A 24,771-nucleotide genomic window follows, 5' to 3' on the forward strand; every position below is an offset into this window, starting at 1 on the left:
GAAACTAAGACTATGTATGAGAGCCGCCGTCTTGTGGAAGATTAACTTCTACTCTGGAAAAAAAGGGGCGAACTAGTACCAACCCATTAAGCATATGGGTTTGATTCTCTAGTATGGAGAGCTGGCACATGTGCTGATCTGGAGGCTAGAATATGTCTACATCTGCTGAATCAGCGTGCATTTGTAAATTATTAGATTAATATTTGGTACTGCAATATACTATATGTCTGAATTCACTCTAATTTCTATAAATTTTCTCAGATTGCGTTTCATTGTATTCATAATTTTTTAAGCTTGTCGTAAATAACATCTTGAAAAAAGCAAAAGGGATGCGATAAAGTAAAGAACTTACTTTGTCCTCAAAGACAGAGTTGTCTGAGATATGAAAGGACTTTGACATTTCTATGCTTGTGTGACTTTATTTTTTGACTGTATTTGTACAAATATGAGGATATATCCTCAAATGAAAGGTAGAAAGAAGAAAATCTAACATTTCGTTGCCTCTTACTGGGATTTATTTGGGGTTAAAAGTAAGGCAGAAGGGCTTGCTTTGGGAAAAGCTTGATCCCTGCAGCCATAGCCGCCTTAAACAACAGGCCTTGCTGAATAGACCTGAGTGTGTACATTTGTCTGTCATTGTATGTTGTTATTGTTGTGCTGTTGTATGTATTATTGTCTGACGTGTTCAGTGCTGTGGAGAGAAATTCCCCCTTGGGGACAATAACGTCTAAAGTCTAAATTGAATTTTACAATTAAAGTTAGCATTAGGTTTGGTGGAGGTTCATTTTAGTTTTAGCGTTAGAATTTGGTTTCAGGGAAGATTAAGGATTAGAATAAAGGTAAGGGCACAAAGTGTTGTGGGTCAAGGCTGGTTATAGCATTGCTGTAATAACAATTAATGTGAGTATTGTAATAAATATAATGTATAGGGTGTGTGCGTGTGTGTATAGTGAAGGTATCCTTCTAGTGCTTATCTGTAACACTGTGGCACCAAGCCCTTTCCCTGACAAATGATGCTATTTAGCAGCAAGTGATGCCAGTATTACTGTTATGAATGATACAGTGCACATTAACATTGCCCCTCCCCTTCTCCTCTACTCTGCAACACTGCTCTCATGACAAGAGCGATGGGCTGGAGGAGTCATCTCTCTACCTCACCTCTCTCTCTCTCTCTCTCTCCCATTGTCCCCTGAACCTCCTACTCTCTGCGCAAATACTCAAATACTGAATCCGCAATTATCCTCCTGCGTTCAAACAGTACGGTCAAACCAGAATGACCAAAGCAGAGCTGGTAAGCTAAAGACATCTGGGGGCCAAACCAGAACATTTATACTGATACTGTAGATTAAGAGATGTGGGTTAATAAAAAAGACTTTTCTGAGCAGTTTCCAGAACAAAAGTGCTCGCCATCCCATCGCCGAAAAATGCAATTCTTGCAAAAAGCTCCAAATGTCCAAAGTTTTTGATACCAAATCACAGCATGGTTTTTTCTGTGGTGTTCCTCAAGGTCTTGGTGTCTTAATGTGGTATTTTGGAGGGATGATTGATCATTTTTTATCAATTCACAAGTGAAAAAAAAGGTTTAATTTAGCACCAAATCTGTGTAACAAATTGTATCAACTCAAAAATGACTGCAACAACATACGAGACGCAATAGAGCATGGGCCATCATATACTTCTATCATAATGTTCTTAGGCCTATACACTGTCACAATTCATTTTAATTAATTAACTAACTCAATAATTCATGTTTATTTCTGATTTATGACTAGAACAACTTGACACACAGTGCTGAGCTGCATCTCAAATTAATCCTCAGGTTCCCAGCTTTCAGATGATGTACACCACTTCTATGTGACATCTACTGTTGACCTGCTATCGCCCCCTAAAGACCACCTGTACCCCCTAAAACAGACAAAAATGGGTCTCTGAGGGTTAAAATGGCTTAACTTTGAAGTTACTTCAGGGGAAATTTAAAGAAAATATTGGAAGCATTTAGGTTTAAATGGTCGGAGAGCCATGAATGGGGGAGCCGGAAGTGTGAAACATGCACAAATAAAGGAAGTATAGCAAAATGAGAGAACGATTTTAAAAAGTAGGAAAAGTGCAGAGGAGGTGAGATGTGTTGAAGAAAGTAATAAGTACACTCCAATACCAAAGTTAGAGTAGGACTTCTGCATTAAGACAAAACATCGTTGCTTCTCTGTGGCAGGGCTGAAAAACGCACTGCCATAAAACACACAAAATGACAAAGCCTGGAGAGGCAGGAGACTGAAAGTGAGGGGGAGGACAAGAAGAAAAGTAGGAAGACTTGCTAACCTATACACAGCAGCAGCCGCATGTTTTACTCAGCTCAAGCTTTTAGGAAAGGCAAAGGGGCCAATGGGGGCGCTAAATCAGCCGCTGGAGGACATCAATCCCTGCCGGATCGATCGGAGTCGCGCGTGTTAGACGGGGACTAGGCTCGGCACGGCTCTGCCCTGGGGCCTCGGGCTTGAGAAAGAAAAGAGGTTATAGGCCAAAGCCCTGTTTATTATGTTGGTGACATCTCTGGACCTCTCGTTCATCTGAGCGCTGATTCAGGGGGACAGGCACTGTCAGGACTGCAATTTCACGCATGTTGTGAATTATAGCTTTGAATTTTATGGTGCACAGAGGCTCAGTGGGTATAGGGGCAACGGTCAGCACGCTATCTAGCAAAGCAGCGGCACAAAAAAGAAGGGATGAAGCTACCCCAAAACAAAGTAGAGAGATGAGTGACGGTGGAGGACAGGGCAGAGGGGATTTTGATCTTTACCTGCTTTGTATAAATACTTGATGAATTGTCTTGAGGCAGGGCCAGTGAGCCTCAGGGTTGAAGTCATCCAATCAGTAGGCTGATGAGTCAGTATGATGCCACTCATGTTACCACACTGACAAAGAGAGCCTTCAAACACATCAGCAACACCAAGCTGGAGCCATGCTGCCTCGCATCAATCACTCACATCAAAAATTCAGACACCGTCTCCAACTAACGGCAGCATGAGCTCATTCAGTACAGTGTCTGTATTTTGTTCCCTACTTTATAATAGTGCAGTATTTGTCACTTCATGGATTACCATGTGAAGAGAAATTGAACAGTATACTCAGTGGACAGAAGCTGTAATGGAAAGCCTTCACATCTGTCACACAGATGAGTTGTGATTATGAGAGTGTGACTTCAGCATCAGATCAGGTCTGTGAGAGCGCTACAGAGGGAGCACTTAAAACCACGTCCTGCTAATTGACTGGGTGCCATTATAACAAAATGGGTCTGTTTCTTGTACACCACTATTACAGAAAGTGAGTGTGTGTCGGCATCTGTTTGAATCCCTGCACTAAAAGATCTATACGGTCATAAACTGGGAGAAATACCACTTTACACAAACACCAAAATATGAGCACGGCATTTAACTGAAACTGTTAAGAAACAAGGTGGGTGTGAACTTTACACGGCCGTTAATGACCGAAGAGTGGAACTGTATGCTGCATATTTGTGTTGAGCCAAACTGTTTCAGTCAATGTGGCTCGTATGAAGCACTTCCAGGGTAATTTACGAGTCAGATTCAATCAGGAGATTTAAGCCAGTGTTTCAGGCACATCCTTTTAAGAGACCTCTTGGGGGCACATGAATTAACTTGTATCCTCACCTCCAGTCAAACACACGATGAATTAAACTTTCTTCTTAGAAATAAGATGGAAAGGAGCTGAAATGAACTCATCACCGTTTTCTCTGCCAGCGGTGCCATGTTGCGTTAATGTCTAGAGATTCAGGCTCCTTCTGGGAAGCCAGTTGGATGTGGAAATAAACTGTGGCCAGAAACTGAGTGCTTGGACCTCTATTTCCATACAAAGAGAGGTGTATTTGTTCAGGGGGCATCTTTAATAGCAGGAAAGAGGATGTATGCAGATAGTTTATTTCCCTGTAGGATGAAGACAGCCATGGAGAGTGACAGTAAAGTCTTTTCCCCAGGGAGGTCAATTAGACAGCCAGCAATAAAAAAGATGGAAAGAAAGAGAAGCTCACTGATTATGTTTGCAAAGCCTCTGTACCACGAATAAACAAATGCAACACATTCTCAAATTGACACAACTGCTGCAGATTAGAACAACTTATTACTACTCATCAAGTAATGGGTATAAATTACAACTGTCGTTCTTCGAAGGAGTTTATATTTGTCTGTTGGAAAAAAGCTAATTTATCTCACAGAAATCCTTACATTTTAACGGCTCCTTTGAAACAAGACATTTACCAAATTCTATCTCATTTTCCTCTCATTTACCCTCTCTGTTTTTCACAGGCCTCCTTTGTGTGTGTGTGTGTGTACACGCACACGTGTGTGTTTGTGACATCAATAACCGTGATGGGGAAGAGAGCCGAAGACAAATAGCGCCTGGAGTCTGGCTTTAAGTGACTCCTGTGTTTCAACAACACACACCACGAGAGTCCTTGGGAGGCTGTGTATTAATCCAACAGATTTATGACTAAATCTGTCACGGATGGGAGGAGAACACCCTCTGCCTTTCCTTTAGCCATTCCTGTGAGAAATACACACCTCCCAGACACACATCCTTAATGTGTGTGTGCGTACACAGCACTTAAATGAACAGACTGTATACTAAGAAACATAACATAGACACATTTTTTACAAAGGTGTAACCTCTGATGTAGGCACATATACACACACTTATGTAATCACATGAACATACACTTTCTGCAGGTCATTTGGTTTAGATTTGAAGTTTAAGGGACAAGCAAATATTTTGTTCAATGAGTTTTTGTTAATGTAAGTGAGAGTGTGAGTATAGGATAACTGGCTATTTACTGTACGTGTGCATGGCTGTCTTCAATAGAAACCATAGACTGTATAGATAAGAAGTGGACGTAGTTACCGTGACGTCACCCATTGGTTTGTGGACTGCTGTTTTGAAGCCTCTGGCTCATGGTATCACTTAAAAAGCCCAAACGGGAGGAGCAACCCGTTGAAAAAAAAAATGGTTTATGTATCTCTCACTTAAAATAACCTCACTGTGCTTTAACCTTGCAGTCTGTTTTGTTCCCCTAAGCTTGCAGAAAGGAGGCATCAAAGGATTCCTATGAAGCTGTACAATGATGGATGTCATCGGAAACTATACTATGAATACCTTAAAAGTATATTTTAAAGGTAAAGTAAGACAATTCACATAAAACAAGACTATTAGGCGCTAATGCAAATATTACAGAATAAATGTTGCACTGCATGAAATACATCAGTACATTTGGTTATCAGAGTTTATTTGGAGTTGACTCTGTTGTCCAGATATGAATCATTCATTTGCACCGCATACAATGAGAGCGATTCAGCTAAGTCGAAAGTGAACTGAGGAGGACGATGCGTATGATTGGATGTCCGGCCCAGGATTGGCTTTCTAATACTCCCAAATGGTGAAATGATGAAAACACTGAGTGACAAGGCTGTGACTAACCAATCACATTGCGAACGTCGGAGGACAGTGAAGGACATTAGCGGACAGTCATCCCACGCATTGGTGAGGAGAGGCAGACCTGTCACTGCAAATTCACACGCAGCTCCGCTCACTCTCCGATCACAAAGGAAAGCTCTTTGCTCTTGCTATTTTCTATTCCATCCCATCCCAGTATTGCTGTTGCCTCTCTCTCTCTCTTTGGTTTTTGTCATCCACTCGTCACGCTCCGTCCTGCTTGCGGAGGCCAGACAGAGGGACACAGGCAGCGCTGATAGGAGTGGACAGGTGGCTGTGTGCTACTGAGGCTTCTGGAGTGACGGCTGAGCCAGTCTGGCCTGTCGTTGTCACAAAAGCAAACGCCCGCCCCAAACACACATGCATCCACCCCAAACCGCACCACTCCTGCCAACATGCCAAAATGTCCATCAACACTGGCACTTTGTAACGCCTGCCCAATTCTTTCCTTTTCTTTCCGTCTTGCTCTTTTCATCCACTTTTGCTGCTCACCTCAGTTTTTAATCCCATTCTTATTCTGTTATTTGCCTCTCTCTTTCACCCTCCCTACGCTCACTCTCTGCAGCACTGGCCCGCTGCTGACCTCACCAGGGCTGACTATTACCTGAGAGTGAGCTAAATCATGGTCGGGTAATGGAACATGCCACCTTCATTGTGAAGCAACACACACACACACACACACACACACACAAACACATAAACACACTCGCACTGAAACAAAAGCCTCTCCCTTTTGGCCTTTCCCCTTTTCTCTCCCGTTTACATGTTTATCATTTGGCCCGTGTGTTACTGAAATATAGAGCTGATGTTGTTTCTGTCAGCCCCGCGGATGTAGATGGGAGTGTTGGGGAATGGCAGGAGCCGGGTCAAGAATGAGGCTGTGAGAACTCAGAGTTGACCTCCTGCCCTGGCTGTCATTGGACGGCAGAGAGTAGAGTATTGCCTCAGAAAACAGAGGCTCCTTCTCTTGACAAATATTAGCTATAACGAATAAGTGAAAGCTCGGAGAGTCAGTAGTGGTTTCCCTGTTTTGGACAAGGACAAAGAAAAGGGCAGGGATGTATCTGCGAGGCACAGGGGGAAATTTAATGTGACTGCACCTTCAGATCTTAGTTTATTGTCAGACCAAGCTCTTGTCAGCTACCAGTGGGGTTACATCAAACTAGATTAAAGAGCTCACAAAGCTCTCAAAACACAAGTTCTTGGAAAATTCATAAGATGTGAGCCACACTACTCAAGCATTGAATAGGCTGAATGTATGTACAATTTTGTTTTCAGTGATACTACAGCTCCCAATCAGAGTATATGTGTCACCCTCACTGAACACCAGAGAGAAGACACAAAGGTTCAGTTTATTAGCCAAGGATTATAGCTACTGGGTCTTTCCACTGCTTCTGCATTTTAATATACCTATAAAACTATGTGCTGACTAGTCTGTACACTGAAACAGCAATGAGAGAAAAAAAAGAAATGAACAATTTGCATTTGAAGAATAACAAAATATGAATGCAAAAGAAGAAAAAAAATATGGAAATGATTGTTGTGTGTGCCAAGTGAAATCTCTGGTCTTCCATAGCCACTCAAATGAACCACACTGTCATAATAATTTACAACCACGGGTTATCAGCACTACATGCCTAATGCTAGTAGTAGTAGTAGTAGTAGTACCGCAGTGCTTGTCACCAATGAGCCTATACCCTAATGAGCTAAAACACTGTGAGTAGCATAAAGTGCACCTTGTCAAGCACCAGTTCTGCAACAAAAATGGCAGGAATATTAATGGCAAGATCAGGACTTTATATAAAGTTAACACTGTTAAAAGCAGCTGTAGACTGCTGAATTTGCATTACAAAGAAAAAGTCCATCCACATTATCTGTAACCTCTTATCCTAGTCAGGTCGACTGGAGCCGATCCCAGCTGACATTAGGCAAAGGGGGGGTACACCCTGGACAGGTCGCCAGACTAGCACAGGGCTGACACATAGAGACAGACAACCATTCACGCTCACATCCACACTTTCGGACAATTTAGAGTCAACAATTAACCTGCATGTCTTTTGGACTGTGGGAGGAAGCCGGTGAACCCGGAGAAAACCCACGCTAACACAGGGAGAACATGCAAACTCCAAACAGAAGGGCTCCCCATGTCTGAACCTGCGACCGTGTTGTTGTAAGGCGACAGCGCCAACCACTGCACCACCAAGCCGCCCACACATAAAAAAAGTATTTTTTAAAAATCTCTCAGTGTGATTGTTCTTCAGCAGCACTTTGATCCTGCAATGCTTGTGCTCAGGTTTATTTTTTTTTAACCGTTTTTCAAGCAAGCAAAACAACCCCAAAACAAAACACTGGCCGGCTTTGATTTATTTGAATTGACAGGGGAAACCCTGTTGTTGCAGCAGGCATTTCTCAAAAAGTAGATGTTTCCTTCTTCAAGCCAGAAAATCTTCTGTGGCAAAATGTGAAATCTTGATACCTTGTTAAATTTTCCACAAATGTCATTCAGCATTAGCATAAAAATTGACTCGCCACCTTGGTTCAGCGGCCCAGATCCACTTGCCGCTGAAGTGGATGTAGACTAGCATCAAGCTGCCGCTGCTACTTTATTTCCCATTGCTTTTATAGATGGCTTCATGGTGGCATGCAGGCTTGCTGATCTCTACTGGAATATATCTGTAATAGTGTTTTCTCACCAGTCCATATGGTGGAACAGTTGTAGAGTTGCACTGTGCTCCAGACGCCACACTAGCATGTCTGATCCTGGTCTGGTCCAGCTCATATAGCTGACTGACTGGCCAGACTAGGCCAAGGCCAGCTGGACTTTATCTATATGGGCAGAGTCACTAGTGCATCTCCATCTTCCTCATCTCTCTCTCTCACCCTCTTATGTCCATCTGCTGTGAAGCCCCTCTCACCCTCATCTCCCCCCTCTGCCAATATCTATTCCCATCTCTTCATGTGTGCATCACTTCCACATCCACAGTTTCTGCCAGCTCCCTATCATTTATACTGCTTCTTTCCTTACGTCCATCCTTCTCTCCTTCACCCTTTTTCCTGCTATAGTCCCTGGATCCCTGACTCCTACCTTTTTCTACCTTCTTCCTTTCATTCGTCCCTCCCTCTTTCCGTTCCTTATCCCATCTCCTTCCCTTTCTTTCGCATCCGCAATACTCTTTCTTCTGCTGTTATCAGAAGTGATCCACTGCTTCCCATGAGTCAGACGGGCGACGGCAGGGACAGAGAGACGCAGCAGTAGAGAGAGAGAGAGAGAGAGAGGAAGAGAGGGACAGAGAGAGGGAGAGAAAAAGACAGGACATGAAGAAGGGGGGGTCGGATGGTCACTGTCCGAAAAGCTTGGCTGACAATGTGCTCAAGATGACCAGCAGAGGACTGCAATGCAGACATGCCAGAGTCTAAAGTGTGTGTGTGTGTGTGTGTGTGTGTGTGTGTGTGTGTGTGTGAGACAGAAAGATAGAGAGAGGGCGAGTGAGTTAAAGCGGATGGTTGGTGTGTGTGTGTGTTTCCAGATTGTTTGCTACGCTGCTGCCTAAATCTGATGTCCGGCTCCCGTCATTACAGCTCTTTTCATCCCGTAACACGCCACACTTGTTTTATGGATTATAAATGAACTCATTATCTGAAGTGCTCATTAGCTTCAAGTCCTAATTAGCCAAAATTAATATTGTTTCCTGACAAAGACATTGGCACTGGCAAATTGGCAATTGACCTCCTTGGTCAATATGGAGAGAGGGACAGAGTGACAGGGGGAAGCATAAAAACCAGGGGAGGTGAGCAGGAGAGCTGGGCAATGACAGCTGCTCTGGTTGATCAGTTTTGGACTCATCCCTCCCTCCCTGTCCTGTACAAACTCTCTCTCCTCCCACCAAAAAGCAGCTCCTGAAGCAGACATGCTGCATTCTCATCACTAACGTCAGAGACCATGACAGGTTTGGGCTAGAAATGAAGGATCTAGGTACAATACAAGCCACTAGGTATGTTGCATGTTAAGTGTGTGAGTTTAGTGTGGACATGAATGCAGAAATCAGTGGAAAATGAACAGCTAGAAATACCACAGTATATCTCATACACACAATGGCTGACAGCAGAAAAGCCTGGGATTTGTTAGCACATGAAACTTCTCACTGGAGACAAACTACCGCACAGAGAAACAAATAGGAGAGAGAGAGAGAGACAAAGAACAAGAATGTGTGCAAGGCAGAGAGAGAGAGAGAGAGAGAGAGAGGCAAAGACAACAGACAAGCCGTTCTTATTCTGTAAAAGAAAAAAAAGATCTGCGCTTCTAAGGAGGCCTGTTAAATGTCAAACACCTTCTCTGCTGTGAGATAAGATAGCGGAGTTCAATTATACCGCACTCTCTCCATCCCACTACTGAACAAAAACCACACATAAACACGTGTGAATAAACACACAACACGCGTGCGTTCTCAGCCTATCACTGTCTACAGCTAGCATGCACAGATTTAGAAGACTGACACACTTAGGTATCAAAAGATAATAAGTGCAAATACCAAATTGAAAACATATGTATCTGTGCTGAAAAGGCTATAGCACCTCGCAGTGAACGGCGGCATACCGAAAGCACAATGAGAGCTCAACCAGCTCAAATACTGTAAGTGATCATTCTCCACCAGTGGAGAAGACAAAGAGATCAAGACACTAGCAAACAAAAGCAAGCAGATTGGAGCCAGAGACTGGTCTGTAAATGAGGGACATAGAGTGCAGGCACCCCACTTGTCAATTAATCCTATCTGGCACTAGCATGCTGGCCTTTATGAGAACAAATGTCAGCTTTCAAGACAAGGACGATATAACCTTTCCTCACAGAATGTACACCAGCCTCAGACGACCAACGTTGATATTACCCTCCAGGCGTCTAATACAAGCTGATCCAGCACGTCATCTCAACAATAATTCTAAGGGGTTAGCAAATTCACTGTTCAGGAAACAAACTGAAATTTAGAAACATTGTTCCATTACTGCCAAAAGTTACATCCCAGCACTTGCTAATGCACAAGAAAAGACGAACATATTCAGCTAGTCTGGCCACTGGTCTTACACATATCAGAAAATGAGTTGCATGTGAAGCTGCAATGGCTGGCAACAATTGGCGGTCTGAATTATGGTGATTAAAAGGCTCTAATCACAGGTTTTCTCTCAGCAGGAAGTCATTATCCAAGTAATATTCAGAACATTATGCATGCCCCAGTAAGAGATTTTTTCTAGCTTTCAGTTGTCTTTGAGACCTGTAACGTTCTGATTTTCAAAGACAGTTGGGAGTTTTCCTTGACATTTCATTTTTTCTCAAATTTTGTCTTTTGTGTATCCATAAAAACACTTTGAGGAATCAAGACCTGTGTAACATACAAACAGCGACAACATATTTGCGCTCGAGTCGCGACGCAAACTGTCACATGTGTGTTCAAAGGCGCATAGAGAAACAGAAAAAAAAGCAAACAACATACATTCACACAAACACACATGCATGCAACACACACAAACAGACACACACATGCATCCCCCCCCCTCCTCACTCCTACAGCTTCCCTGCGATGGAGCAAGGAGAGGTGGTCGCTGATGTGAAACATCAATTTCCAGGTTAGCTGCTCTGCGTGGCTCCGGCAGGTATCAGCCGTGACCCACCTGGGCCAGATAAGCAGCTGCAAGAAGCTGATCTGCCACCCAGCAATGCACCTCTCAGTACGGGAGAATGGGGTAACGTGTGCGCACACACACACAAACATACACACACATACACACACATATACACATTAGTAAACAAAAACCTAAAACAATGAATTAAAGGAAAACTGAGGAAAAATATGGAAAAACTGCAATACAAAAACAGCCTTATTCCATTTCCAGTTAATAAATGCTGTGGTGTTTGAAAAATAATTTCTCCAAACGAAGAGGGAAAAATGTTCATCCCATGCATAAACACACACATACAGTTCTCAATGCATGAGCACTGCCCAGGTAGAGGGTTCATCCTCTTGACGCTTTAATTATTCAATTTGCTGGGACTGCTGGGATTAAACTGGGTTTAAACCTGAGGCGTACCAGATATGCAGGAGTCCTACATACAAATAGACACACCAGCGTGTAAACAAACTCTGTGACGACGCTGATCATTCGGGGAAATGAAAAACAGGATAACTAGAATCACAAAGAATTAAAAATATTGATGATTCTGCATGTTCTCTCTCTTTCTCTCACAGATACAGATATACAGTAGACACATTTAATTTGAGCTTCATTTGGAGCCTTGAAGAGTGTTATCTAAATGTGTATCAGTGTGCGTGAGCCCATCGTCAGTTGGTCAGGTAATCTAACCACTGCCACCATCACGGTGATGCCTGTCAGCTCAGTGCTGGGCTGCCTTGGCAGCGCTGCTCAACCTGGTGTTGCGCCACATTCCCACAGACAACTTCAATTAACTTTTACAACCCAGAGAAATATCACACACACGGCCTGAAGCTGTTCAACGCACTTCCCCCATCTTTGTCTCCGTCTGTCGGTACTCTCACCCTCTGTGTGGTCATAACACAGGGAACAGAATAGGCCACCCCGCAGACACAGTCGCAGGACTTTTTTAAGGAGATGGAGAGAGATCACTAGTGTTAAGATAGCGTCTCTGAAGAAATACTAATAACAAGTTCCACATAAGATGTTGGACCATGCAGCTGAAACTAAGACCACGCTGAACACTGAAACCTACAATTGACATACAATGACTATGAGCACCTAAAAATGACTGCTATAAAACAGTTAACTCACTGTATCAGTCAGTCAAATGTGAAGTTGCAGGTCAGGGTTGGGTTAGCCCTCCCCTTTTTTGTCTGGTCCGTAATTCACACCTGACGTGGCACGTCAGAGGACATAAGCACCACCTAAGTGTCTATTTGTCCAACCCATGCCAAATGAGATCTCTGTCACAGCTTCTGAGGTGCTGAAAGGACAGCAGCCGGCCAAACTGTTTTCAACAGAATGAGTATCACAGACAAGGGATACTTGAGAGTCTTCACTGACTGTTGTAATAAATAGTTTGTGTGATTTGAATGAATACTGTTACAGGCCTGGAGTGTAAAAAAAATGGTGAATAGAAGTATATATGTTTGAATATACACTGAAATAAACAACTGATGAATATGTCTAAAATGTTCAAGAAACACTTATGTGGATTGTCTTTTACGTTCAAAAGTGAACTTTGTGTTATAACAGCATGATAGAGATGTGACCTTATTCAGAGTGTTGCTTCATAAACACATTCTTGCAAAGACAATCGACAAGGGTGATGGGTTTTACTGTGACACATCTGCAGGAATTGGTCAGATTCAGGAGAGAAACTAAGTACATCTTGTGGAGGACTTTAATTTTGAGGTAATTTTAACTTAAGCACTGAAACGTATCCGTTTTATATTACTTTATTGTACTCTTACTCCACTACATTATTGAACAGCTATACATACTATCTACTTTTCAGATTAATAATTTTATCCAAAACATTATCTAAATATAATGTAAATATATCACACCAAATATGATACGCCATTGCCGAGCAATATATAGAATAGTTAGAATTAGCCACAGTAAGTACTTTTACTTTAAATACTGAGATGCAATTGGCTGCCAATACATCTGTAATTCCATACAGTGTATTTTTACATTGCGGGATTGCTATTTTTATTTCAGTAAAGATTAGATTAGATTGTTTATTAGCCATACGACCAAGATCAGTGGAACGTGTTTTTGGTGCAGTATGTTATACTCTGCAGCAAAATGCATAAATGGACAACATCAGACAAGATCTAAAAGCCTCCACAACTGGATGGGTAACAGTGTCTTGGTCTAAAATAGCTTAGGTTAATTAGGTCTTAGCTTCAGTTAAATGTTGGTAGGAAAGTACATCTGAATACTTTTTGCTGCTCTTTTTGTCATGAAATCAGTCTTACATAAGTGAGTTGGTCGGGCGGAGAGCTTATCAGTGTGTGGATGAATGCTTTGCTTTGTTACACACCTTTAGGCCAGGAATAATGATAAACAATAATGTTTGAGGCTTCTTGAACCCACTCTGACCATGTAAAATGATCCATATTAAGTCATTACTATAGTTTTCCTAAGGCAAGTCATCTAAAGACATTTGACACTGGGATTAATCAAATTCAAATCAAGTTGTTTGAATGTCAATTACAAATAAATAAATGTCGTAATTCCTGCAGTTGAGTGACCTGCCTATTTTCTTTAGAAAATTGTTGAAGCTAAATATGAATCATTTTCTTACACCACTGCCAGAATTGTAAACAATTTAAGCCTGCATATGCAATAACATTATTTGTTATAATAAACATTGTCTGCAGTGCAGGCAGAATTGCAAAACTGAAAGTCAGATAGCTACAAAAGAAAATAAGATCAGGAAAAAGTGATGAAATTAAAATGATGTATGAGTATGAGCAGGATGCTTAGCATTCGTGGAAAAATCAGAAGCAATGTTGCAATGAGAGGCCAGAGCGTTGTGAGTGTTTGCATGGGCCATAATAACACTAACACATCACGTGCTGGGTAAGTGCAGACAATATAGCGCAGCACAGCGTCATGATGGATGGTGTGTTTGCAGACACCACTGAACCGTGGACCCCATTATTTCCTGGGGGAGGAAGGGGGAGCAAGGCACCACGGAGAGAGATAAGGGATGATTGACTAAACCAAAACAGAGGTCCCTCGTGGATGGCAGTGTGCTGGCATTATTGGGAAGCCATTGTGAGAGTCAATGCAACAGCTCAATGACAGCAGAGAGCTGTCACGGCAAGTAAGAAGATCAAGTGCATCCCCTTCCTAAAGTGAGGTAGGGGAGGACGCTTCACGTGGAGAGAAAAACTTCCAGTCATTAAGAATATCTCCCGGACATGTTGGGACTCATCTCCTGCTGAGATCAGGTGGTTCAAACCTCAACAGGGAGGAAGACTTCACTTCTGCAGCTGGTAGATAGGATTTATAAAACTAAGACACACACGCTCCGGCAGAGACATAGTCACTTTCACTCTCATGCACACAGCGCATCCGCCAACTCAAACTCATAAACAGTGACAGATACAACAGCAGTTGCCAGAGATGCAGAAAGGACACACACATCGCATTCCAATTTGGCTAAATGAGGGCTGAAAGCGGGAGCATAAACAGACCTCTGAGCTGCCCCGCTCGCAGTAAGACAGTAACAAATATCTAGAGCACATATCCTGCAACAGACAGCCCTGGATACAAGCCAACATCCCAAAACACTGAATCAACTCTCAAAGGAACTGCCCTCTCCTTCCTCTCCTGACAATTCCCTGATTACCCTTTCATTTTATCACGGTTCATCTTTCTTTATTTCTCATTTTATGCTTCTGTTTCTGCTCTGGATTATCTGGTCTGTAGAGGCAAAAAGGCCAGGCAGGATATTCTTGGATGTCTTCTAGTCTTCCCCTTGTGAGGTAATTTCACATAAAATAAACTAAGAGTTCACATTTATTCAGAATGTTTTAGACTATGTTTCCTGATGAAGAAAATAAAACATTTAGGGGAATGATAGAGATGTTAAGCCCTAGAAGCATAGCAATAGGACTACTCGATTATGACACAAGACAAAAATGACCATTTTAAGTTCATTATCTTGTTTTCATAATTGTTGGAAGCCAAAATCGTAATTGAAACTGATATTCGATTAATTGCACAGTCCTACATAGCAATTCTCCTCCCCCTTTTTTAGGTTTGTTTTTCTTATATTTACACGTCAAAGAGGAAATGGGTGAGAACCCTTTATTGCTTCTTGTATGTGTGTATTGTTTGCTTTGGTTGACGAACCCATTCTGAACACTACCTTGAAGATTTTTCTGAATGAAAATTAATTTAAATGTTCTCCAATATAGTGACATAATCTTATTTAATGATATTTCTCATATCTTATGGAGAAACACCAAAATGTAGTATATATTTCGGATCCCTGCTTTCATAAAAATAAATGTTGTGGTGTGTTGGAGAATTTCATAGTGAAGTCAAATTAAGAAAGCAATAATCAACCACATAGTGTTTTTTTTTTTAGATCGATTTAGATAGATATTGGGACATATCCTTAGTCTGAGTACTGCCATAACGATTTAAAAATCCAGATACACATTTACTTCACATATAACCTCAGTACACACTTGCATGTGCAATATTCTCAATATTACAGTTTGTTTTTCCATAAAGGAGACATGTAAGGAGCTCCACATGGGGGAAAATGTGTCAGAGTGAGAATTAGCAAATGGTGCAATGAGGCAAAATCTATTGATGCTACTGTAGTTGATGCCAATTGTTTTCAGTTTAAGTGCTCAGTTGAGAAAGAGGGGTTTTAATCTGAATGTATTATCCAGCCCATTGATGAAGCAGCCCAGAGTCAAAGACAGAGCCAGAGTGTGCACATGCTTGGGTCTCCTCCACAGCTCTGTAAATCAGCTGGTCGGTCAGTGATTTGTACCGGCAGAGGCAGCCAGGTAAGGAGGTCGTTCTCTGCAACCAGGTAATGGTCTGGCCAATCATTTGATCAGCAGCAAAACGGAGCTGAGTGCCCTTATCTCCAGCCAAGTGTCACTAACGGGGAGTCAAATATGGATTTCACAATACAAAACACAAAAACCTCTTGAGCAGGAGAAAAGCCTCAGCCTCAAAGCAGCATTCACGTTCTTCCTGTAACATAACATTAAAAACTGTAATTTCTTAAAGGTTTTTTCACTGGTGTAGAAGTACTAACAGTCTCTGGTACAATACATACATAATATGTTCCTTCCTTAATGCCATGAGTTGAAAAGCAACTGACTATGGACAAACTAACAAAAGACAGCAATTTGCAAACTTAAATATTTATACTTTATACAGTCAAAAGGATGTCTTCAAAATATGTTAATTAATATCACATCATTAAGAGAACTGAGAAGTCTGTGAATAATGTATAACATAAAAATATCGGTGCTGCTTTGGAGGCAATTTTGCTTCAGTCGCAAGATACAGCTTCAATAATCAGGAAGCATTGGTCCAATCAAAATCAAAGAGCATCCACATTCACCACCATCAATCTACAATAGCTACCAATAGTTATGAATATTGCTGAGTGCAGCTAACATAGTCAATATACTGAATCAGAAAGCTGCGAAAGAGGGAAAGATAGAGAGAGAGAGTGTCCGGAGGAGGGAGTGTTGACAAGCCATAGTTAATGTAGAGAGCGCTAGGCAGCTGACAGTGGGGAATTGGCTGGGGAGAGAGCACACAGACATTATCAACACGTTTAGGGGAAGGCTTTAATAAGTTGTTCCTTGGGGCTACTTCCTGCTCCTTAATTATTATTGAATTAGGAATGCCACGGAGCTAATTAAAAGTGCAAGGTATTTACTGTGGCAGTAGAAGAATGTGAGGGAGCAGAGGAGAGCGAGTGGAAAAGAAAAGGAGAGCGAAGGAGTTCAGACAGAAGGTGAATATTATAATTGTGTTTTAAATGCATCCGAGTACTGGTATATAAAGTAATACGATTCTACATATTTGGTGTACAAAACTCAAATATTAAAAAATGGCTTAAAATCTTTGGCTGAAGAGCCCTGCCTCTGGAGCCATGCTTCTCTGCTGGCGTTATAAGAGAAAATAAAAGGTATAACCAAGAAAATATACTGTAAAAAAAGGGGTCTATTTGGGCTTAAATAAGAGCAGGTATACTGCCTCATCATGCTGAAACTGGTAGGTGTGCTGCTTTGGATGTCTACTATGTGATGTAGGTGAACTAGACAATGATTTTCATTTTGTTTTTGTGCAGTTCTTTTCTATTGGAAATGTCATGTTCTTTTGTTGAATGACAAAGGATACAAGTGTGCTGATGGATATGAATGACTCACAATGACTGAAATGGTTGTTTGTATTAATTGAGGGTCTCTTTTTTGTTCATGTAACAAATACTGCCAGAAACTTCTCTGCTGTTGTATTTTCTGCTTTCTGAGGCTTTTTACTTCCTCAGTAAAAATAATTAAATTTAAATGCATACAATAACTTATCCCGTGTAAATGAAAACTTGTTTTAATAATGTTTGCCGAAGCCAAACTTTTAAATTTAATCAGACAGCGAGGCCTTATGCTCGATTGGCACAAACTACAAGACATACACAAACCATCCCAGCAGAGTGTGGAAGTTTCTTATTTTGAACAAATGTTGTGTTTCTTTCCACAAGTTAATTACTCAGTAGAGAGCTTAATCTGCCGAATCAGGGCAAAGTGGATTAGGAGATGAGAGCGTTTAATCAAAGTGTTCTCTCAGTCTAATTACACATCCCATTTCCTGACACAACACACACTGTTATCTGCCACTGCATTTAAACATCAGCTCCTCTGTTTAGCTGCCCCCCTAAGAGTGAAGGATCCCACCGCCTGACGAAAATGCATGAAATGTAAACACATGCATGCATTATTCACACTAAATGAACATACACACAGGCACATACAGATATGCAGAGAATGAGCATGAATAGATTGAGGATTTTGTTTCTGAACTCCATGAAATATTCTTGTTAATACTGGAATAAGTCATCTGAGGCATCGTTGTATCACTGCAGTGTACAGCAGACCACTAATGCAGCCTAATCACGCATCACAGGCATCATTCATACAATCGGGGACCAAACATTCCTCTTGGGTTCAGTCTCATCAGTGTATCAAACTGAGGGTTTTGTGTTTGCCAGCGTGAAAGATGATGAAAACTGTGCTAGACTCAGTGGTAATGGACAGTATATATGTCAGAGGTGTGGGTTCACACAGAGTGAGGGCGTTCTCCCCCATTGTGTTACACGTGCCTCGACAGCACACATCTGTGCAGCATCTTTCAAACACCCTGTGTCGGTTGCTGACCCAAACCCCTTGCTGGTGAGAGGGGGAGAGGAGCGGGCGTAGTGTTAGATCAAATATCCATGGTGTTTGGATGTGTTCCCTCATCTCTCTGATAAATAATCATACACTTCTGCCTGCCTTACGGAGCTGAGGCTACTGGCTCAGAGGCCATGAGCTTAAAGGGATGGTTTTGGTGTTTGGAAGTGGAAGTGGGGTTGTATGAGGTACTTATCCATAGTCGGTGTATTACTTACAGTAGATGGCGGTCGCCAGGCCCCCAGTTAGGAGAAACAGACAGGAGTACCGGCACAGGAGCAAAGCAATGTACTGCTGTGGATGGGGATGGCAGAAAATTTATTTTAGCCACCTAAAAGAAAGGTTCACTATCTGTTTAAGTGTACACTATATTTAGAATATTTTCAGACGGCGAACTGCACTGAAAGAGAAAGTTATGTATACTGTTTTTGTCAACGAAGCCTGCTGGCTTTGAAGAGAGTATAGATAAGTTTCACTTCAGTTCAGTTCCCTGTCGGAAAAGGCTGTCCGAGGGCCGGATAAAGCTGTGAAAATATTCTAAATATATTGTACACTTAAACAGATATTGATCATTTTAGGTGAGCCTTCCTTTTAGGTAGCTAAAATATGTTTTGTTGCTGGTCCCGTCCACGCCACTGTATTGCTTTGCTTCCGTGTTGGTACTCCTGTCTGTTACTCCATGCTGGGGACATGCTGACCGTCATCTACTATACAGTAAGTAATAGACTGACTATGGATAAGTACCTCATACAACCCCCTTCAAAACACCCAAACTATCCCTTTAAATCACTGATCTGCTGCCTAGATAAGGCCAGATAGTGTTGTAAGTAGAGCTGTGACGATTAATCGATTAGTTGTTAACTATTAAATTAATCACCAACTATTTTGATAATCGATTAATTGGTTTGAGTAATTTTTTTAAAGAAAAAAAGTCTGAACTCTCTGATTCCAGCTTGTTAAATGTGAGTATTTTCTGGTTTCTTTACTCCTCTATGGCAGTTAACTGAATATCTTTGAGTTGTGGACAAACAAGACATTTGAGGATGTCATCTTGGGCTTTGGGAAACACTGATCAATATTTTTCACAATTTTTTGACACTTTATAGACCAAACAACTAGAGAAAAATAATCGACAATGAAAATAATCTTTAGTTGCAACCCTAGTTGTGAGTGTGTGCACATGCATGCAGACCAGTTTTAACAGAAGGAAGTTGCTTTACTTCATCACCACAATACAGTATCACTGGTCCTATTGTGCACGTGTCAGTCAATTGCTTCTTGCACAGACTGGCTCTTGGTATCACCTCACACAACCTGCTCACATGAACCCTATGTTGTTACATCATCACCATGACTAAGCCCAACAACCTCCATGGTAACTGAATGCGACCAATCAGAGTAGCTGTGGAAACCTGATCACTGGGCTCAAGTCATGCAGTTTGGCAGGTGCTCATTAATGTTCATCAAATTTGTGGTAAAATAACGGCCTAATGAAGTAAAGAGGAATGTACTGTATGAGGTTTTGAATATGATTAAACCGCCTCCATTGTGCCCTGAGAGCACAATTTAACAATTCTTTATTCTTTGCACAGTCTTTGCACTGAACCTTGAGATGAGAAAATATGTATTTTCAATCTAGCCTTTATTCAAATCAAGAGTAAGAGCAATGTCAGCATTGAAATTGCTGCTGGGCTACTCTATTAAACCAGTGTGCTGGATGATGAGTAATCTGGAGTTTTTGTGTGAGGGTGTTTGTGGTGAAAAGGATCTTAAGCTATTCTCCGTCATGTCACATCCTCTACTCACAGAACACACACAAACATTGTGTGGCTTGTGTGTCTGTGTGTTCGTGAATTGGAGGGCCTCCTAGACGAGGACATCTGCTGAGCTAATAAACAATAATCTTGACAAATTGTCACTGTCCGATCACTCAGCCCGCCCTCATAATCACACCACTGAAGAAGTCATCACAGGCTGAGCCAGGGACATGACTGACAGCTCTCTGGACCAGTGGAAGGCGTTGCTGGACCGTAGCCCAGCTGCCTCAGGAGAGGACACAATGATTCATAGCCAGAGGGCAACCTGGACAGAGTGGTTAGGGAAATTAGCAACGCCACCCACCAACACACCCATGCCCTTCACTGGTTAGAACACAAGCTGTATGAATGAAGGGATGGCCTTCTGCCAGAAACTACTGGGGTCATGATGATGATGATTTAGTGCAGGCTCAGTGGGATACTGTAACCTCTCCTGGCTGGAGTACAAAACACGCAACTACGATGATGATGATGATGATGGAGATGGAGATGATGCTGAAGGTGATGGTGATGTGTTGATGATGGAGGCTTGGTGGTATATTTGGTTGTCTAAAGGGTAACCAGCAAATTGCGAAAACTTGCAAAAACGTGCAGAAACTCTCGCGAGACTCGCTACCTGACAACCTATTGTAACCTTAACCATTTGAGGTCAATGCCTGACCTTAACTATTCAAGGTCAATGCCTAACTTTAACCATCTCGCGAGAGTTTCCCAAATTGTGAGTTACCTTCTAGACACGACCGGTGTATTTGAACTTTCATGACCCCAAGAAAAAATCTGAAAAAAGAAAACATTCTAAGTTGTCTGTGTCTGAGATGAGCAACGGTGACATGGATAAGCAAAGGCTCCATGACTCAGACTAGCACTGACGGACTGCCAGAGTGTAAAGGTCATGTGATAAAAAAACAAACTTCTAGAAAATCAATCCAATATAAAGGATTTTAATTCCAAGCCACTGACACCCTCGGAGATGATGAAAAGCCAGACATCTTCAAATTGCCCTGTCAATCACAGCAACCAACAAAAATGACAAAAAATAAATAAGAGGGGGAATAATAGATCCAGGAGGGATCGGACTCAATGGTGCCTGGCGTTCATACTGTAACCCCCAACCGCTCCCAACAGCGGTGGTACACAACATATGAGCAAGCTTATAATAACATGGAGATATCAAATCTGGACAAACTCTTTCATCCAGACATCAACACCAGGATGTGAAATATCCAAAGCATCCCAGGTTTCTTTTGTGCCAGCTATAGGATATTCTCATCACATAGCACAACATACAAGCATCCCAATAGAGGACATCCATTGCCATCGCTGTCAGTGTCTTTCATGACATCTCTCTTTACTTGTTGTTTTCGCTTTCTCAGTTTATATTCAAGGAATACAAAGACGGACCATTTCTGTGCAGTAAACAAGTTGACAAAAGCAATCCGCACAGACAGCTTTACTGTACTTTCTTTAGACAATGTAGATACATCAAATACAACATGCCGGCACTCCACAGAGACTCACCGACGGGCGCATCTTCATAGATGAGAAGGTAGGTCGAGAAAAAGTAGTTCAGGAAGCGTGGCGGCTGGTTGGAGCCTGTGATAAAGAGAGAAGGAAGAATGGTAATCAAAATCATGTTACAACACTATCTATTTATACGATAAACATAGATTGTCGTATAAATAATCTCCATTATGACAATTATGTACATTGATTTAAAGTATAGCCTGATAGCTTAGTATCTACTCACTACAAGCCTGATTTAGTTTTCTGGAATGATGTTCTTGGTTTTTCACATTTTCAGCAGCAGCAACAGACGCTTATTTGAAACAATACAGTAGAGCTGTGTACTCGAGCAGCATTTGTCAAGTCATATTCAAGAAGTATAGGTGCAAAACGCTACTGCAATGAGCACTTAAACTGAAAAATGCACTGATGCTGGTGGCAGTGCTCACACCCTTGTTCTATTGTTTAATACATACAGACTGTTTGCACACTTCTTCCCAAAGAAAGCATGGCCCCTCCCTCCACATGTGAGCTGTAGTAAAAATATTCAGTGTACAGTACAACACCGTATGAGTGCCTGGATCAAATGTATTCAGTGCAAGACAGTGTGTTATCTGGGGATATTTTGAGGAGACCATAGCAACATGTTTGGAAGTTTTCAAAGGTGAAAATGTCAACATTTAAGTAATGACAGAAGTTCATAAAGAGAAATTCCCATAATATTGTTTACTTTCAGTCCTCCCACCCCATCCCAGAATGAACTATAATAATATCTCTATCATGGATACACACCCAGCCTCTAAATCGAACTGAACAAGATCTGTAGATCACCTTAGTACATTTTCCTGTTCAGTACCATTGGTCTTGGCCTTTTGGCAAACTCTTTAATTCCACTACTGTCAGCTGTTCAAGCTAGTGTGTACCTATTGCAGTCTGTGTACCTCTGAATGTAATACAGGTAGTCTATTGTAATGTAAAATGGGTCAATGGCTCTGACTTTGTCTTAGAAAACTGGCTGAATCCTTCAGGGTAAGAAGCATCTGATTGTTCTCTTTCGCATGTAGTCCTATATAAAAATCCATTCTAACTTTGTCTTTAATTTATTGGTTTGGACGCATTATTGTCAAATATAAATCACATGGGAACAACCATCAACAAGAGTAGTGAGATAATAGAATCAAGTAGAGCTGCCTGTCCAATATACATCTGCTCACATCTGGTGGTGATGATGGGGTTAAGGTGAAAATACCTCCCTCGGTTTCAAGTTTCTAAAGTTCTCCACCATTTGCTCAAAACACTTCTTGAATCACCCAGGGTTATTGTTTTTGTACAGCAGCCTTTTATGGCCAGTCTGTAGGCGGGTGTCTTTTATTGTTCTTCTATTCTGTAATTGTTTCTCTTGTTCCCACTCTATAGGTCTTCTACCCATTTTAGATTTTTGGCTGTTCATCTGTTCACTGCTGTATGGGTATTGACTGTGTCTATGTCAGACATACCTCTGCAGCACATCAATCACTCAGCAGAGGGACAGATACTTGACCTTGAACAACAACCCTAACAACCTCCAATGCAGCTATATTCTGGTCAAATTCAGCTATGGAACATTAAACATCTTACACAGTGCATCTTATTTCTAAATAGAAACTAGAATTATGGCCTTGCTGTTGTATGCTTCCAACCAGTCACGTTTACATCCATATCTGTCCAGAATTTCATCATTTTATCCAGTTAGACGTTTGTGTGAAATTGTCATAATTAGAATATTAATTCTTGGGTTATGGTCAAAAACGTGTTTTGTGAGGTCACAGTGAGCTTGACCTTTGACCACCAAAATCTAATCAGTTCATCCTTGAGTCCTAGTGAACGTTTGTGCCAAATTTGAAGAAATTTACTCAAGGCGTTCCTGAGATATCGCATTCATGAGAAAGGACCAGACAGATGGACGGACCACGCGAAAACATAATGCCTCCGGCCACAGCTGTCCCCGGCACAGAGGCATAAAAAAGGCTTTTTCAAAACAGTGTAAGCAGAGAACATCAATTACACACAGAGCATTATACCGCTGTCAGTTGTACTCATTACTTTCATGCTTTAACTTGAATAAATGTTTACATGGTCTGTCTGTAGGTAGATTCATTCATGCCTCCAGGGTCAATGAAAACAATTCAACACCATGGTTAAAACAAGTGAGCTTATATAGTATAATCAGGCCAAAATTACTTTTACCTCATATTGATTTCTCTGTATAAGAGGGAATATCCACACTTTTAAGGGCCTGTTTAAGGGTTAATAGTCTGCCGTGTTTGGGCATGGTTCTGTGGTGTCAAAAGGCCGTGTGATACAAGCTGTTTTGTTGGAAAGATCAGGGAACAAAGCTGATGGTCTTTGATCAGCTGAGCTGTGCGGCAGACCACAGAGACACTGAAGCGAGAGAACGTGAGGCCAGTCTGTTTGAAGCGAGAGCACTTGATAGAGTGAATCGGTGCTTTGAAAGTGTGAGCTTTCTGTTCAGTCATGTGCCCGCCTGTGCGGAAGAAGATGCTTATCTGTGGCTTGCCAGTGTTGCTTTTAGTGGGTGCCAAGAACATGGAGCGCGCTTCACTGGATAGCGGGTGGTGAGGAGGAGGGTTAACAAGTTCCCGTCCATACCTGTGGTTTAATTACTGCGAGGCACTGCGTCAGGCTTGGATAGTGGAATGCGGATAGATTACAGCCACAAAATAATCACAGCAATGATCATCAATCCAATTTGACGGATCAGGGAGATAATGCTCAAGGAGGAGCGCAGGGTCAGTGTGCTAATGGGTTAGTTAGAGAAAGCAAGGGAGAGAGAGGAGAGAGGAAAAAAGCGGTAACATTGAAAGCAAACACAAGGTGAGAGGTGAGAGTGAGAGGCGAGAGGCTGGTGGACTCCTGAGAGATATAAAAAGAGCCTTGATAAACTCGTTGTGCTTGATGGAAAGAGGTTGTGGCATTCACTTAATAACTTTCCCCGCTGCTTCAGCGCTGTGTGTGATTGG

General features: G+C 41.8%; 1 protein-coding gene across 1 annotated transcript in view; it reads right to left on the reverse strand.

Moving 5' to 3' along the window:
• Positions 1–24,771, reverse strand: part of cdh23 (cadherin-related 23) — a 185,158-nt gene that overhangs the window by 138,614 nt on the left and 21,773 nt on the right. Inside the window, exon 6 of the mRNA XM_037781381.1 lies at positions 21,767–21,841. Coding sequence (XP_037637309.1) covers positions 21,767–21,841 — 75 coding nt within the window. The remainder of the gene's footprint in view (positions 1–21,766; positions 21,842–24,771) is intronic.

Source organism: Sebastes umbrosus, chromosome 10 (genome assembly GCF_015220745.1).
Source record: "Sebastes umbrosus isolate fSebUmb1 chromosome 10, fSebUmb1.pri, whole genome shotgun sequence".
Classification (NCBI taxonomy): Eukaryota; Metazoa; Chordata; class Actinopteri; order Perciformes; family Sebastidae; genus Sebastes; species Sebastes umbrosus.